Consider the following 16,245-nt stretch of genomic DNA (forward strand, 5'->3'; position numbering starts at 1 on the left):
TCGGTAGTAATTAAGGAACCAGGATAATAAAGAACACAAAGGCTAATACAGATAGAGTATTTCTTCTCCAAAATGCCTGGGACCAGAAGTATTTTGGATTTCTTCTGATTTTGAGATACCTATATGTGTGCATATATGTGCATAGAAAGATATCCTGGAAATGAAACCCATGTATAAAAACGGAACCCATTAGTGTTTCATATACAATTTTCATAGCCTGAACATAATTTTATGCACACTATTTAAATAATTTAGTTCATGAGACAAACTTTATGTACATTGAAATGTCAGAAAACAAAGTTGTCACTATCTTGGTAAACCCATGTAAACAAGTCTAGATTTTGGAGTATTTTGGAATTCCAGATAAGGGATGCTCAAGTTGTACCTACACTCTTCTTGAGACATGTGCTATGTATGTCCCCAAGGGTTTTCAGTTGGGATTACTGTACTTGACAATAAAAATACATAGGATCAGGTCTCTGAGAAAAAAAAAGTATGGCATCCTAGTCTCGTCCAGGAAGACAATCTGCATGGCATGAGATGAAGGCATCAGTTTACAGCCATCTGAGCAAAGAATAAATAAGAAAGTGTGGGGGTAAGAATGTCTGAAAACATGGGAAATGACAGTAAGAACTGTAAACTGAAGTGCAATAGCAATTATATCAAATAACAGCCAAAGGTGCAAAACATTTTCCTCAAACTACAGGAAAGGAGATTCCACCTGAACATTAGGAAGAACTTCCTCACTGTGAGAGCTGTTCGGCAGTGGAACTCTCTGCCCCGGAGTGCAGTGGAGGCTGCTTCTTTGGAGGCTTTTAAGCAGAGGCTGGATGGCCATCTGTTGGGGGTGCTTTGAATGAGATTTTCCTGCATCTTGCAGGGGGTTGGACTGGATGGCCTGTGAGATCTCTTCCAACTCTATGATTCCATGATTCTAAGTTTGAAAACATTAAAGGGGCCTCCTACTAAAACAAGCTGACAGAAAACTGTATTACGATCAACCGAATAGAAGACATACTAAGAAATAGGTAAGCAATTTGGTGTTCTCCATTTTTATTTACCGTATTTCATCGATTCTAAGATGCCATTGATTGCAAGACACACACTAATCTCAGTACTACCAACAGAAGAAAGAGTGCTGTATGTGTGTCTGTGTGTATGTATGTGTGTGTGTGTGTGTGTGTATACATCTGCTATTCTAAGATGCATCTCATTTTTAGAGATGTTTAGATGGTTAAAAAGCGTGCCATAAAATTGAAGAAATACAATATGAAAAAAACAAGAAGCTAGCCTGACTTGTAAAAGGAAAGAAAACAAAATATATCTAAAGACCCATACACTGCAATATATAATATAGCTATTTAAAAGGATTTTAAAAGCCATCATATTAAAACCAAGCAGTTTAAAAACATAATAAGGAGCAGGGAAAAGAAATAAAGCACATGCTAGTACAAGGCTCTTCCACAGCAACCACTTAGCAGCCAATAACCTGTCTGAATAACAAGTTATTAGCCAATAAAGAGGAAAGAGGAAGAGTGGAGACTGGCATTGCCTACTATGGACAGGAGTTGTGCAACTTAGGAGCAGCACCAAGAGTTTTCTCTAGATCTTTGGACCCTGTATAATCCATCCAACAGAGCCAACAGGAAAGGGCCATGAGAGTTGCACATTGGGGAGAACCAGGTTGCCCATCCCAATATTAAAGTCCAGAGAGAAAAGCAAACTCGGCCAAACTGCCTTTTAAAAAAGGAGTCCGGGACTGCACAAACTTCAAACTCTATAGCAGCTCCTCTCAATCTTTGGTGTTTTGAGTGTTTTTGACTTCAGCTTCCAGAATCCTTGCCCACCAACTATGCCAGCTAAGGCTCCTGGGAGCAGAAATCCAAACCATCCTAAGAACCAAAGGCTAAGAACCTGCTCGTGTAGGGGACTGGGAAGTTTTCCTCCTATTGTACCAGGGTAAATTACATACACACACACACCCTGGCAAACCTATAGGATGGCAATGGCAAGCTACCTCTGAGTATAGTATTCCTTACCTATGAAAACCCAGTTTGCCATCAGGTTGTCATATCTGAACATTCACTATGAAGAGATAACTTCCATAGGGTATTCTTAAGCAAGGAATACTCAGAGTCAGTTTGTCATTTCCTTCCTCTGAAATATAGCCTTTAGCAGTTGGGATTCCCATCCAAGTACTCGCTGAACCTGGCCTTGCATAGTTTCCAAGATCAGACAAGATCTGCTGCCTTGAGGGTATTTAGGCTTCATGCAGCAGTTGTATTTATTACCATTGTCTACAACTGAGTCCTTCTTTTCTTTTTTTAATAATAATTTTTATTGAAAATGAAAGAAAGATTTGCCTTTACATAAAAAGTGGGAGAACATTTTGAATATAGAAAAGTAGGGGAAAAAAGATTTTTTTAAAAGGGAGAAGAGAAAAAAAGAGGAAAAAGAAAAAAGAAAAAAATAGTGTGTACGCAAGATCATGGAGGCAGAAGGAAACACCAGACAGAGGATTGGATAGAGAAAACTATTGATATTATGAATATGGACTTATTAACAACACTAATATCTAAATCTCAAGGAAAGACTATCAAAACGCCAGATTGAGCTCTCTTCAAGGACTGGCTAAAAGAAAAGAAAACAAAAATTTTAATTTGAAAAATGGAAAAGGTACTAAAGACCATGCGTGAGTCCTTCTTTTCTGAAAGCTTGCACAAACCTGGCAGCCAACGACCTGCATCAGCCCAAAGATCACCACAGCATTGCTTGACAAGATAGCACTTAAAACTGAATAATGGCACTATAAAGTGTAATAGGGGTTTAAGAGTTCCTCTTTGCTTTTAATGCTCCTTGGAGCTAATCTGGATGTCAGTATCTTGTAGTGGCTTGAGTATTGTACTATGACTCTGGAGACATGGATATGAATCCCTGCTCAGCCATGGAAACCCACTGGGTGACCTTGGTTGGGCATTTTCTCTCGGCCTCAGAGGAAGGCAAAGGCAAATCCTCTCTGAAGATGAGAAAAGTCCACGATTAGTGCCACTGTTGCTTTATCCCTATCAGAAGGGACAAAGCATCCAGTCCCAACTAGATCAATGTTTCTGGCTCCAAGAATTAATGACTGTAAGGCAAACTGGTTGGGGCTTCTGGGAGTTGAAGTCTGAAACACCTTTGGGGGGGGGGGGGAGAGAGAGAATCAAGGTTTGGAAACCACTGCACTAGATCCACTTCTCTATCATTCCCCAATGGAGGGCAAACCATCTGTGGAGGCAGCGGGATTGAGAAAGCTGCAGCGCAATCCAAATGGAACCAGGTGGCCACTGTGTCACCATTAGGAACCTGCTGTGCGACAATCACAGGGGAAGACTTGGGTCAGATGGAGGCAATCTTCTGCAATGCATGCAAAAACCAAGGAAGGGAGGGGATGAAGTTTTACTTTCCTCCACGCCAAAGTAGCAAAGCTGTTTATGGAGGACTGTGGCTGCATCTCTTCCGGAGAATGAATGCAGTTTGACCCCACTTGAACCCCCAAGGCTCAATGCTATGGAATTCTTGGAGTTGTCCTTTTGCAGGATTCTCTAGTCTTCTCTGCCAAAGAGGAGTGAAACCTCCCCAAACTACAAATCCCAGGTCCCCAGAGCACTGAGCCATGACAGTTAAAGTCATGTCAGGCAGCATCAATTCTACAATCTGCATGCAACCTTAAGATACGAAACTAACCAGAAGACCTGGCAAAAGTCACTAATGCCATCTCTCAACTTGATTTATATGGTTTCTGTTAGGATAATCTAAAAACTCCTTAGAAGAAGTGGGGTAACTGACTATTTAATGCTGTTTCAAACTGGTACTGAAGAAAGTGGCTTCACTGTGCATAGGAAATCCTGGAACCCGTCTGAGGCTTGGATGATGATGATTACACAAACCGCAGAGCACTTCTGTGCATTAATGGCATTTTGCACTGTGTTTTATTTATTTATTTATAAATTGGACTTTTTTGTAATGTGTTGTTTATCTTAACTGATGTTGTCATTGTTTAATATGTGATGTAATTTTACCTCTATTTTTATGTATTTGTAAGCCGCCCCAAGTCCCTGCGGGGAGATGGAGGCGGGGTACAAAAATAAAATTATTATTATTATTATTATTATTATTATTATTATTATTATTATTATGGCAGTTGTATGTGCTTCTGTAAGCCACCCCAAGCTCTTCTGGGAAATGGTGGTGGGGTATAAATAAAGTTATTATTATTACTATTAAGGGCTCTTTGCATGGTTTTGTGGGAGGGGGTACAATCTGTACTCTTGGTTCACTTCTGACAGGATAAATAATTCACTTCTGACAGGATAAATAAATATCTTTTTATAAGGAGCTGATTATCTTCCGGGTTGCTAATAAAACTGGATGACTGTGTCACAAAATGATGCCTGTCTCAAAACTATGCCACCCACATGAAATGCCTGGAAAGCTCAGGTGCAGTCTGTGTTGCTCAGGGCTACATGCTCCCTCCTCCTACCCCGGCTTATTATTATGATTATTGCGGGTTTCTTGGGAGTCATTCCCCCGCCTATAAATCAGGCATGGGCAAACTTGGGCCCTCCGTGTGTTTTGGACTTCAACTCCCACAATTCCTAACAGCCTACCGGCTGTTAGGAATTGTGGGAGTTGAAGTCCAAAACTCACGGAGGGCCCAAGTTTGCCCATACCTGTTATAAATGCAGGCCGGGCAGGAGGGCTGCACAGCGCACCATAGAATGAAGGCAGTTGGGCTGCACAGCGCAAGGCCGCGGAATCCTGGGAGTTGTGAGTGGCGGAGACCAAGCAGCCGGGCTGTACCTGCGAGGCCGGGGAGGCGGGCTGGCTCCCGGGCGGCGGGGCAGGAAGAGGAGGCGGTGGAGGAGGCGGCGCGCGGCGGGGCCGGGGCTCATCCCAGCGGAGCAGGGGGGCCCTCGCCCCTCACCGCCCCCCGCAGGAGCCCTTTCCGGCCCGGGCCGCGCCGCCCCAGGGCGAGGGAGAGGGCGAGGGGCCTGCAGCAGGAGACAGGCTCCCCCTTTCGCTTTCGTCGCTCCTCCGGCGTCAGAGGAGGCGCCCGCCACGGAAGGGGAGTGACGCCGCTTTGCAAGAGGTGGAAGCCTGCAAACTTGGGCCCTCCCGCCAGGGGTTTTGGACTTGAACTCCCACCATGCCTCACAGCCTCAGGCCCTTTCCTTTTCCCCCTCAGCCGCTTAAGCGGGCCTGAGGCTGTGAGTCACGGTGGGAGTTGAAGTCCAAAACCCCTGGAGCCTCCCTCGTGTTTGCCCAGGCCCAGGCCTGCTCTAGCTGCGGAATGAACGCAGTTGTGGACCCCCCTTGAAACGCCCTGGCTCGGCGCACAGGAGGCCGGGATTGTACGGCAGGGATCTCCCAAGGGCGGGCCTCCAACTCTCTGGGCCTCCAATTCCCAGAATTCCCGGCCATTGAGCAAGCTAGCTGAGGCTTCTGGGAGTTGGAGGCCCAAACAGTTGGAGGGCCGCCTGCCATACACAAACTGCCAATCACTTCAAGGTCTTTCTCCTGCTCTGCCAGACAGCGGAAACTTCACCACACTACAGCTCCCCTATGAAAGCGGTGTCCAAATGCATGCATTCTCCAATGTTGCGAATTTTAGCCTTGTTATTTATTGTGTCTGTGATTTGTGTTGTAGTGATTTGTCTTCTGTGTTTAGTTATGATTCATTGTTTATATTATCTACTATGTACTAGCTTGGGGACCCAGGAAGTGAGTGAAGCTCCCTCAAGTCCCATGATCTGTGGTCCATCCTCCCCCAAACCGCACCAGAACGTAAAGTGGGTCATTTGGGGGGAGGGGGCTCTGTGTGCCAAGTTTGGTCCAGGTCCATCTTTTGTGGGGGTCTCATTGGCCTGTGGAAGTGGGAGCCAATTGGAAAGCTGCCACATACATACATACATATAAACACTGAGTTTTATTATATAGAAGATATATAGATTGTGTGGCATCAAATGGTTGCCATCCATGTTGTGAGCCACCCTGAGTCCCCATGGGGAGATGGGACGGGATATAAATAAAGTCTGATGATGATTGAGTGGAGCTTTCCAAATGTTTCCTGTTTGGGACCAGTGCCACATTTACCATTTGCTTAGATGTGCTGAAGCACAGGGCCCTGCTGGCCAGGGAAGCAGGGAAGGCATCTTCCTGCCTAAATTTTTTTTATGGATTTGGCTTATCTGGTGCAATTCTAAGTTTGAAGGCATTCTGTTTCAGAGTGATTCCAAGCATGATAAAGTTGATAGTCTATGGGAGTGTGCCACAAAGCAGGCAGTGTAGGCCTACCGGGCCTCCCTCCTTCGGGGTCCAAGGGGCCTCATAACTAGCAGCAGGCCTCATTTGTCCTAAATCTGGCATGCATCATTTTGCGACATGCATCATTTTGTGATGCAGTAATTCAGTTTCACTTCCCTAATAAGAGATACCGTGTTTCCCCGAAAATAAGACAGTGTCTTATATTAATTTTTGCTCCCAAATATGCGCTAGGTCTTATTTTCAGGGGATGTCTTATTTTTCCATGAAGAAGAATTCACATTTATTGTTGAACAAAAAAATGAACATTTATTATATACTGTACAGTAGTTGTCATCACAAACCAGCATAACCAGACAAACTGTGAATCTTATCAAGAATTTCTTGTTACTACCATTATTTCCATGTACAGCTGGTATGTACATTTACCAGTCCTGCATGCTCTGGTGTTCTGTTTGGCAGGCGCTGGGCATGCTTCCAAATAAAAACTTTGCTAGGTCTTACTTTTGGGGGAGGCCTTATATTTAGCAATTCAGCAAAACTTCTACTAGGTCTTATTTTTCAGGGATGTCTTATTTTCGGGGAAACGGTATGAGCACATGCATAAACTAATAACAAAATGTATGGGGGCACAACATGCCTCATGAACAACTTTCAGTTATATTTATAAAATATGATGATTAGTAAGAGAAAATACTGTACCTGTCCAAGATTTTGGTCATTTCTTTTTATGTTCATGTGATACACCTACACATGGAAGTGTCACAACACACATTTTGGAATGCTCTGGTGTAGCTGCACCCATTGTTTCCAGTACCTTGTTTGCTTATATTGTCCATTGCATAGCATGGAGCCATGGCAGTTAGTGCAATATCAATCTACATACATTCTGTAGCAGGTGTCTTTCTTTTCTTTCTTTTTACATTTTTAAAGGTCTTATTGAAAAAAATTAAGCATAACACAGAATCTATAAGACAAACCCTTTGAGTCTGCGACACTGTAGCATTAAGGCAGTTTACCTGGGAGTTGTAGTTTGGTGAGGCAGCAGTCCTCTCTGGCAGAGAAAGCTAAAGACCTTGTGAAACTACCATTCCCACAATTCCATGGCAGAGCCCAGGCAATTCAAGTGATGTCAAACTACATCATTTCTATAGTGTAGATACACCCTAAGAGTCCCACTATATTCTGTTTTGGTTCACCCAGAGTATTGTGTCCAGTTATTGTTACCATGACTTTAAGCAAACTTCCAAAAAATAAAGCACCTCAAAGATAGTTGAGGTACTTACAGATCTAGTTCCCATGCAGACATTTCAGAGAAGCTATGTTGCATGCAAAGAAGAGATGATTAAGAGGTTATCTGATGGCGATCTTGAAATATTTGAAGGGCTGTCACATGGATGATGGAGCAAATTAGTTCTGCCTTGTTCCAGAGGTTAGAACCTAAACCAATGGATTTATAGGTACCTAATCTCCTCTTAAAGCCAGCCATAACAATAAACTTTTGGTGCTGAATTCTATCCAGTCCAGTTTTTTACCTACCACGAGAATGCAAAAGAGACACACTGAAATTGGATGGGTGGTTGCCAAGTCAGACAGCATCCATTTCACCAGACTTTGATGTCAGCATCTAAATTTAAATTTGTCAGCACTTGAAGCTGAGAACTGAATCTGTGTTGCCAACATCCTACAAAAGGAAAGCTAACTAAATTAATCTGATGTACATCTTGTTGAAAAGGTGATTATTCAAACATTTCCTCTTGCCAAGCTGTTATTGATTACAATATTGTGGGGGAATGGTGCTTCTGATATAAGAATGATGTTAAAAGCTTTTACATAGAGACATCAGAATGTCACAAATTTCCATAGAGAAGAATGTATTCATTTCCCAAGATCCTATCTGAAAACGGCTTGATTAACGTTTACACAGCAATTAACTTTAACATTGTGTCTTATGCCCCCTAGGGAAATACAATCAGGCCTTTTTCTATTGTGTTGTGAATATGCTGACACATACAGGCATATCTTGTGCTAGATTATGATAACCCCATGGAAAGCTGAAACTTGAAGTAATAGCTTAAACTTTTCATAGAAATTCCATAGAAAATACCAAGATATTCAGCAGCTGGAATCAATCAGAAGTGATTTCTCTTTCGTCTTGAGCTAGGACCTTGCTGGTTGGTTAGTTAGAAATCATTTTAATTGGGTTGTCCAGAAATAGAGTAATAATAGATTTAAGGGAGGAGTATAAAATCCCAATGAATGGTAGCAGCTGAAATCTCTATCTAGCAGAAACCCAGTAACGGAATACACAATTCTTCATCTGTTAACATAGAGCATCTGATGGCGCAGTGGGTTATACCCTTGTGCCGACAGGACTGCTGACTTGAAGGCTGGGTTGCTGACCTGAAGGTTGCTGGTTCGAATCCAACCCAGGGAGACCGTGGATGAGCTCCCTCTGTCAGCGCCAGCTCCATGCGGGGACATGAGAGAAGCCTCTCACAAGGATGGTAAAAATCAAGACATCCGGGTGTCCCCTGGGCAACATCCTTGCAGATGGCCAATTCTCTCACACCAGAAGTGACTTGCAGTTTCTCAAGTCGCTCCTCACACACACAAAAATCTGCTAACATATAACTAAAACACATTCTCAATCACTTCCACTTCTAATAGCTATCAAAAGAACAAGCCTACCGGTGGACTGGTAAGTAGACGAATCACTCCAATCTCAATAATCTAATTTTGTTCAAAATGAATTACTTGTAGATCCTGATATAGGGAAGAAATATAAGCGGAACCTTTTATGTTTCCAGCTTGCTCTACCCTTCACAGAGCTTAAATGCAATTAGATATACTCTGAGGATATTAGAGTTGTGGTTGGGAGCTGAAAGGTCTTTGGATCTAAGAAATCTAGGTCTTCTTCTTCCTTCCCAGGGATCTTGCCCTCATCCGATCTCCATTTCTGTACTTCTCCAAGGTCAAAGTTCCACCACTGGAGGAGAGATCATCAACCCAGAAACATCCACAGTCACTGGGAGTGATCAGGGTCCAACAATGGATCCTTCCGTTCAAGGCTGAAGTGATCTCTGAGTCAAGGTGTCTCTGTGGCCCCTGAGTAATGGTTTTGTGGACCACAAGATTATAACTGAAAACAAGTGAAGTTCATTCTGAAACTCAAGGTAGATTTGAGAGCACAAGTTAGAAAGGGCGGCAAGAATAATTTCCATTTTTGTTTTTGCAGTTCCCTGTCTAATTGGGTTATAATTTGTTTTTAAACCTTTAAACATGTAATGCATATATTCAATAATCAAGTATGCTTCATATTTCTATAATCCCGGAGATTTAGTCATTTTTGTGAAGCACAGTTGAAACTGTTGTTGCCTCTTGGCTACAGTAGGAATCCCTAAAGGTCTAAAAAAGTGTGTGTCTTTGTTTAACACTCCTAGAATATACAACATGACCATATTTGATTGCTTCTGCACCAAGAGTTTAATTTGAAATTGCCATCCTCCCTGTCATCACTTATAGAGAAATCAAATAAAATTGTTGCCAAATTATAGGCTTTACAGAAGCTTTGCTGCTTTGTCATTTCCCAGTTTTTACAGGTCTTCTTTGCGGCAGGAGTCAAGGAGATGCTTTCCAATGAATGCATTTGCAATGTTTTGTGAGTCCACTTTAGGCAACCAAAGTGCTACCAAAACATTATCTCCTGTTGAGCACAGTAGCAGGACTACAGTTGAATAGTCTAATCACCTGCCTTTTGAATAACCTGTTAATTGTCCTTTAAAGTCAACCACAGTTCTTGCAGGAAAAGGCTTCCATAATGTATTTCTTTTCCTTTTTGATTTAGATACATTGCTATTTTATATAAAAGTAAAAAGTAAAACAATTATTGAAAGCTGCTCCGCCCACAACTAGCAAAGGGCTCAAAGACAAGGCAATCAAAGGTCAAGAATTTCAGACTGCTCCATCATCATCCCTCTCTTTCCCACTGAACAGAAAGCAATAAAATGATTCAGATTCAATGCCATGAGGAGGAAATTTAGAATGAATGTTAAGATTTTTAAATAAGCCAAATAGAAGGACACTGGCTACGAGGAAGGCCAGTGTTAGTTGATACAGCTCGGATTTGAGGGCTGCTTCATGAAACCATTGTTTTGACCTTGTTTCCAGCTGCCTGAATACAGCATTCCCCCTGCACAGTTAAAGGGCCTTATGAGGCCTTATTGTATCAAGCTAAAGAGATCAATTTGTTTTAAAGACAGATATTAAACCAAAGGATTTCAATGTGCTGATTCCTGCACAGAAACGGACACAATTGATACCCACTTATAGGTCCTAGAAAGGTAACAAGGCATGAATAAAAATGGTAGTTACTATTCAAAATGTGTTTTAACGAGGATGCTCATTTGGTATGTCCAGTCTTTTTACCAAACATGCACCCACAAGCACTAATGGTAGCCACAACAGAATTAAATTAATAAATATGAATTCAGAATAATTCAACTTCCATATACTTGAAAGCACAGTTCTGTCTAGCCGCTGAGTTTCTGAATGGCCGTGAAGCTTGCGAATGTGTGATAAATTAGCTGTGTGAGACTCAGAAAGTGACGAGTTTTAAAATTATTGCAGAAAATCTTCAGAGGTTTTGTTGCCACAAACCTCAGGACATTTGTATTAGCTTTGGAGGCCATGAAAGAGAAAAGGCTTTGAGATATAGGAGATCTTTATCCAATTACATCCAACCATAGTGAGAATACCATAGAATTATAGAGTTGGAAGACACCGCATCCAATCCATCCCTCTGCTATAGAGGAATCATGACAGGAGCTGGACTGGATAGCTTTTGTGGTCTCTTTCCATCTCTTCTAACTCTATAATACCTGGTAGTAGAGGCAGAGAGTGATTTGCATCAACTGTCTGCTAGGGAATAAGTGGAATTGTGTCATTCACTTCAGCTCAAAGAAGTTAACAAGAACCACCCTAGGTTGGGACTATCTCATTAGGGGCTACTATTTTTACCTGCCCATAAATCAGCTTTCACTTATGGCAACCCAACCAAAATAGAGTGTTGGACTGGGCCTCTGAAGACCAGGCTTCAGATTCCCGCTCAGCTATGAAACACATTGGTGATCTTGGACAAGTACACATTCTCAATCTCAGAGAAAGGCAAACACACTCCCCTCTGCCGGACAAATCTTGCCTGGAAAGCCTTTCAGTGGGACAAGTCTCCATAAAGCTAAGCCATTGTGATCCTAATCAGAACCACACATATTTAGATAGAAATGTGAAAATGTATCTCAGCTGTATACTATAGATTGTTTAATCTAGAGTGCGATGTCAAGGGACATTGCATGATCCAAAACTGGCTTCACCAAATTGTGTCACATGCACATTTTATTCATGACTTGGTGCTATAGTGACTGCCCATTCATAGTAATGTTAAGAAACTTTGCCTTAACCCTGAACTGCATGGGATCACAAACTGCATGGGATCACAAACTGTATGGGATCACACAGCTTTCAAATGAGACATAAGACCTGTAAACATTGGAGGGGGGGGAGGGGGAAGGTGTTCATGACGGTTGGGGCTCACTCTGTCCACACCAAATGTGTATTACCCACTCTTACCACTAGGTAGGACCCTTGGTTGCCCAAACAGAAGGGAAATAAGGAACATAAGGAATTTATCATGAAATGGGAAACATTAAGCACATTTTAAGGTTTTATTGACTGTTTCTCCCACCCACTCCCACCCCATGTTCAATTATAGTTCTGTATTGGTCTGGTGATTACTGTGGTGGTAGCAGTAGTAGTCATTAAGCAGAGGCAGAAAAGCCTTAAGGATTGTAACCACATCTCTTTTTCTATCCCACCTTGCCTGCTCCAGATGCAATGATACTCCACAGCAACCTTGTCCAGAAGGTACAACTTCTATTGGCATGCTGATTGGAATCTTCCCTTTAAGACACAGCTGGTAATTGGGGTAGTAACTTTCCCTGTGCACACATTTCGTCTCTGCCTTTATAGTTCATTTCTTTGAAGTCATCTATTAATATCCAGGACAGTCCTGGATGGTGGACTGAAGTTCATCTGAAGTGGAAGGTAAAATATAAGTTGATGTCTTTTTGAATTTGTAAAAGTGTGTCTGAGCGGCAGCAAAATGACCAAGTCAATTGAATCCAGTGGCAACACACCTTATGTATATCGGTTCTTGAACTGATAATCAAACCATGGCCCTTCATAATTTTTCTCTATTAAAGCTGCCCAGAATTTTTGACTGAGCATCACTAAGTTCACTCAAGTGTTGTGGGAGTGCAGGATTTGCTCCCATTACAGCAGCTGCATTACAATAGTTCCCTTGTTCCACAGAGCTCCACAGTTTGAGAGGTAGGCACTGGGGATAGCAGCAAAGTCTATTTTCAACCATGTAATGGAGAGACCATCCAAGGTGGCAGGAAAGGAAAAAACTGATTTCCCCAGATGAACAACAAATTGTCCAAAGAAAAATCACTGGGATTCAGAGTGAGCAAAAACTTTAAAAGGCTAAAATGACCAGTTTCAAGAAAATGGATGTCTGGGTCCAGAAATGGAGTGATGGCATCTTCAGAATCCCGAGCCTCTCAGTTTGAGGGCTGCATAAAGGCATGTGTTTAACTTTTCTATTTTATTCAGGATACATTTGGGTTTTATTTATGTTTTTCAACTGAAAAACCAGAAGCCCAAAGAAGTTGGCCAGACAATTCCAGCATTCAGGTAGCTCGAGGCTATGGTGCAGATTCCAATCCTTTTTCATGATCCACAGGTTTTACCATCAATCCCAAACTGTATCTGAATTCATTTAAATTGTCCAGTCTTTTTAATACCCCTTCCAAATTTTTCAGTCCTCGTTCTGCTCTCTGATGCTAAATCTCAAAAACTGTTGACTATGCTCCAAACCTTGCGAGAAGACTAAAGGAGGGGCATGAAGAACATTTATGGAACTTATCTTTCTGTTTTATTGTTTAAGATCATGAAAGTTTATATCTGTCCCCTTCACACACATTTATGAGCTTTTTTCAAAATAAAAACCCAAGTGTGGAAGTGGCTCTCCTTCATTGCACAATTTAGTGAAGAGGACTCTGGGTGGGGGAAAGAAAACTAGGTTCCCCTCTTGGAACTAGCAATGCTATGCATGCTGAGCAGTCTTGATTTCCCAAAGTGAGCCTGTGGCCCTGTCATGCAGGCAAATTAGCTGCAAGCCTTGGCAAACATTTGTGAGCTTTCCATGCAGGTTGCAAAATTATTTTACTTCCCAGAGAAGGGACAACCTTGAGTTATTTGTTTATCTTTGGGTGCTTCCAGACAAGACTTTTATTGTGCAATTATCCTGCTGCAAACATGAGAGAGATATCCAGATGACATCATCTCTCATTTGTAACCCTCCTGTATTTTCCCACCACTTTACCAATCTTTTTCTCATCACACACGCAAAAATAAATCTATTAAAGAGGACAATATGGAATAGATGCACCATGCCTTCTCAGTGCCAGAAGCTATTGGTCTGGAAACGCTTTTTGTTGCTGCCCATCCAACATTAAAGTACTGGAGAACAGGATCCCTGGACAAATAGAAACTCTTCCTCCAAAGGGACTTCTCATTCCTTTTGTACCCATCAAAACAAAGGCCAGGTGATGAAAGGAATATCACAATGCCTATCTGAGGCAGACGACAATGTTCAAAATGATGGAGTAGCTGATCCTTCTGTAGCCCACCAAGGAAGGAGATTCATGCTAACAGGCTCTGCTTGGCCAGGGCAGAAACTGGAGAATAGCTTCCAAAGAGATGGTTCCTCTCATCAAAACTTAACTGCCACAAAGCCTTTGAGTGGTAGGTACTGCATAACAGCAAGAAAAAGAACTAGAGAGATCCTAATGCAGTCTTCTTAGAGGAAGGGGTTCATACTGCCTTGGGAAGGGAGCGGTGGTGGGACTGAGCCAGATAGCGGGAGGAGAGGTTGAGGCAAGTTGTTGGGTAGCTCTGGGAATGGCCCTGCCCCAGACTGAGGAAAGGCACTCACAGAGGCCGGAAGGGTCATTGCTGGTGGGATGCTGCTGAGGGGAAGAGGGAGAGAAGCACTGTAGGTCATGGAGTTCATGCTCATTCCCATTGCAACACCAGGCACTGGAGAACTGGTCCTCATCTGATTGAGAGTTGGTTTGGGCTGGTCGACGATATTGAATGGATTGGTGGGAGAAGGTGTGCTGAGACCTGGAAGAAGCGAAAATAATATCATCACAGATTCCATCTGGACTCTAGAGTTGCTCTCCACATTTGTGCATTTGACTTTGAGGAATTGGTTAATATCTTCTAGAGATCTCTAAGTCTTCCAGGGCAACTCTATAGTCAGCTTCTGGCAGAGGCTGACCACAGAGTTGCCCTGAAGGACCTAGGGATTCCCAGATGTATTCTCAGGTTTTAAAAAATCAGGTTTTTATTTATCGTTTTCTATTTTCATGGGGGCCCTGCATCTCCAACCCCTGCAAAGGAGGAAGCATTTGCTGTAGTGTGCAAGCTCAGAGATCCAGAACATACGCAAACTCTGCATATGTAAATGTCAAATTTTATGGTACAGTAACCAAAATTCTCTCTTACAAAAACTATGGGTGCTTCATCTATATTCCTGAGCGTGTGAACTTTGTCATGTGTAGTGATGGAATTTGGGTTAACGGGGTGAAGTTCTGGCAGCCACTGCTGCATCAGAAAGGGATACAAGCAGTACCTTTAGTAAATGGCAAATATTATCTCTGTGGGTATTTTTCTGACAAGGACTGGCTATTGTAATGAAATTAGAGCACAATAAAGTTTACAGGGGAGTGGAGGTTTACGGGTGGAAGACAACATAACTGTGCCAGGTTAAGTTTGGGCAAAGACACATGTGAAGCAAAAACCAGTAGGCTATTCTTGAATCTGCCGTGGATCGTTTAGCTTCTATAGGACTTACCTGCCAGGAATGGGTTGCGAGACTTCATGTTCTGTGGTACTGTGACCAAAGAGTCTAGATTAACTAATGAAGAAGCATTTGGGCCAAGGAAAGTCTCTGGAGTTTTGTTATCTTTCTTGTCTTTCCTTGGATCAGGAAGAGAGTCTCCTAAACCAGTCATGTCAAAAACATCCTTATTGTTCACTCCGTTTTCCCTGCTGCTTGGAATAAAATCATCAAAGAGGCCAACGTCTAGCAAAAAAGGAAGGAAGGAAGGAAGGAAGGAAGGAAGGAAGGAAGGAAGGAAGGAAGGACGGAAGGAAGGAAAGAAAAGAGATGTTGATGAGTTGTCTTTAGTCTTACAACTGAAATGCTCCATGCTTTGACTCTCATTTTTATGCATACGCCTGATTTTATGTACTTGGTCATTTCTGAGTTTTAGTAACTCATCTTTACTTAAAGCTTACAAAAATATTTCTCTAAAGTTATCTTGTAATTTGAAAAAATGTTGTAAATACAACAAATCAGTGATTAAGACTTGACTCCAAAAGTAACAACCAATAGACTAAAGACATAAAATGTTGTGTATCTGCCATTTTTGAGTGCCAAACCTCTGGTTCTCAAAAAGAGAACCTTCCCTTGAGATCAGAATATATAAAGACCTACAGTTTGCCCCTGATGAGAATGAGAAAATTTAGAAAGGTTAACTTCCCAATTTAATTTTTTTTTAAATACTAACCATTGATGTAGGTCGAAAGGGTGACTGGCTTGTTTGAAGCATGTATTACTGTCATGATTTATACCAAGTTGTTTCTGACAAAACCATATACATATGATTACTTCTTTTCTCAATATTGGTTTATGTACAGTATCTGCATCAATTTCTGTACAGCTGTTTCATTTGTACAATGTGTCCAAGCTTCATAGAAGTAGGTGTAATTATTAACAAAAAAAGTATTCATTTAAAAAAAAAAACCACAGGA

At 42.0% G+C, this 16,245-nt stretch overlaps 2 protein-coding genes and 2 long non-coding RNA genes across 11 annotated transcripts in view; 2 read left to right on the plus strand and 2 right to left on the minus strand.

Annotated features, from left to right (window-relative positions):
• spata20 (spermatogenesis associated 20) overlaps nucleotides 1–5,336 on the minus strand; it is a 53,521-nt gene extending 48,185 nt beyond the window's left edge. Inside the window, exon 1 of the mRNA XM_062970567.1 lies at nucleotides 4,843–5,336. Coding sequence (XP_062826637.1) covers nucleotides 4,843–4,934 — 92 coding nt within the window. The 5' untranslated portion in view covers nucleotides 4,935–5,336. The remainder of the gene's footprint in view (nucleotides 1–4,842) is intronic.
• The window catches only part of LOC134296238 (uncharacterized), a 320,710-nt gene that overhangs the window by 294,382 nt on the left and 10,083 nt on the right, over nucleotides 1–16,245 (plus strand). The gene's annotated exons all lie outside the window — the stretch shown is intronic.
• Nucleotides 4,550–9,871, plus strand: LOC134296239 (uncharacterized). Its single transcript, XR_010002856.1, has 2 exons — nucleotides 4,550–4,809; nucleotides 9,235–9,871. It is a non-coding gene; the product is annotated as an uncharacterized LOC134296239 (long non-coding RNA).
• epn3 (epsin 3) overlaps nucleotides 12,013–16,245 on the minus strand; it is a 48,854-nt gene continuing 44,621 nt past the window's right edge. For all 8 annotated transcript variants that reach the window (XM_062970572.1, XM_016991373.2, XM_016991370.2 and 5 more), the window contains 2 exons: nucleotides 15,284–15,514; nucleotides 12,013–14,550 (listed from right to left, as the gene is read on the minus strand). In XM_062970572.1, the coding sequence (XP_062826642.1) occupies nucleotides 14,225–14,550; nucleotides 15,284–15,514 (557 nt within the window). In that variant the 3' untranslated portion in view covers nucleotides 12,013–14,224. The remainder of the gene's footprint in view (nucleotides 14,551–15,283; nucleotides 15,515–16,245) is intronic.

The sequence above is a fragment of the Anolis carolinensis genome, chromosome 2, assembly GCF_035594765.1.
Source record: "Anolis carolinensis isolate JA03-04 chromosome 2, rAnoCar3.1.pri, whole genome shotgun sequence".
Lineage (NCBI taxonomy): Eukaryota > Metazoa > Chordata > Lepidosauria > Squamata > Dactyloidae > Anolis > Anolis carolinensis.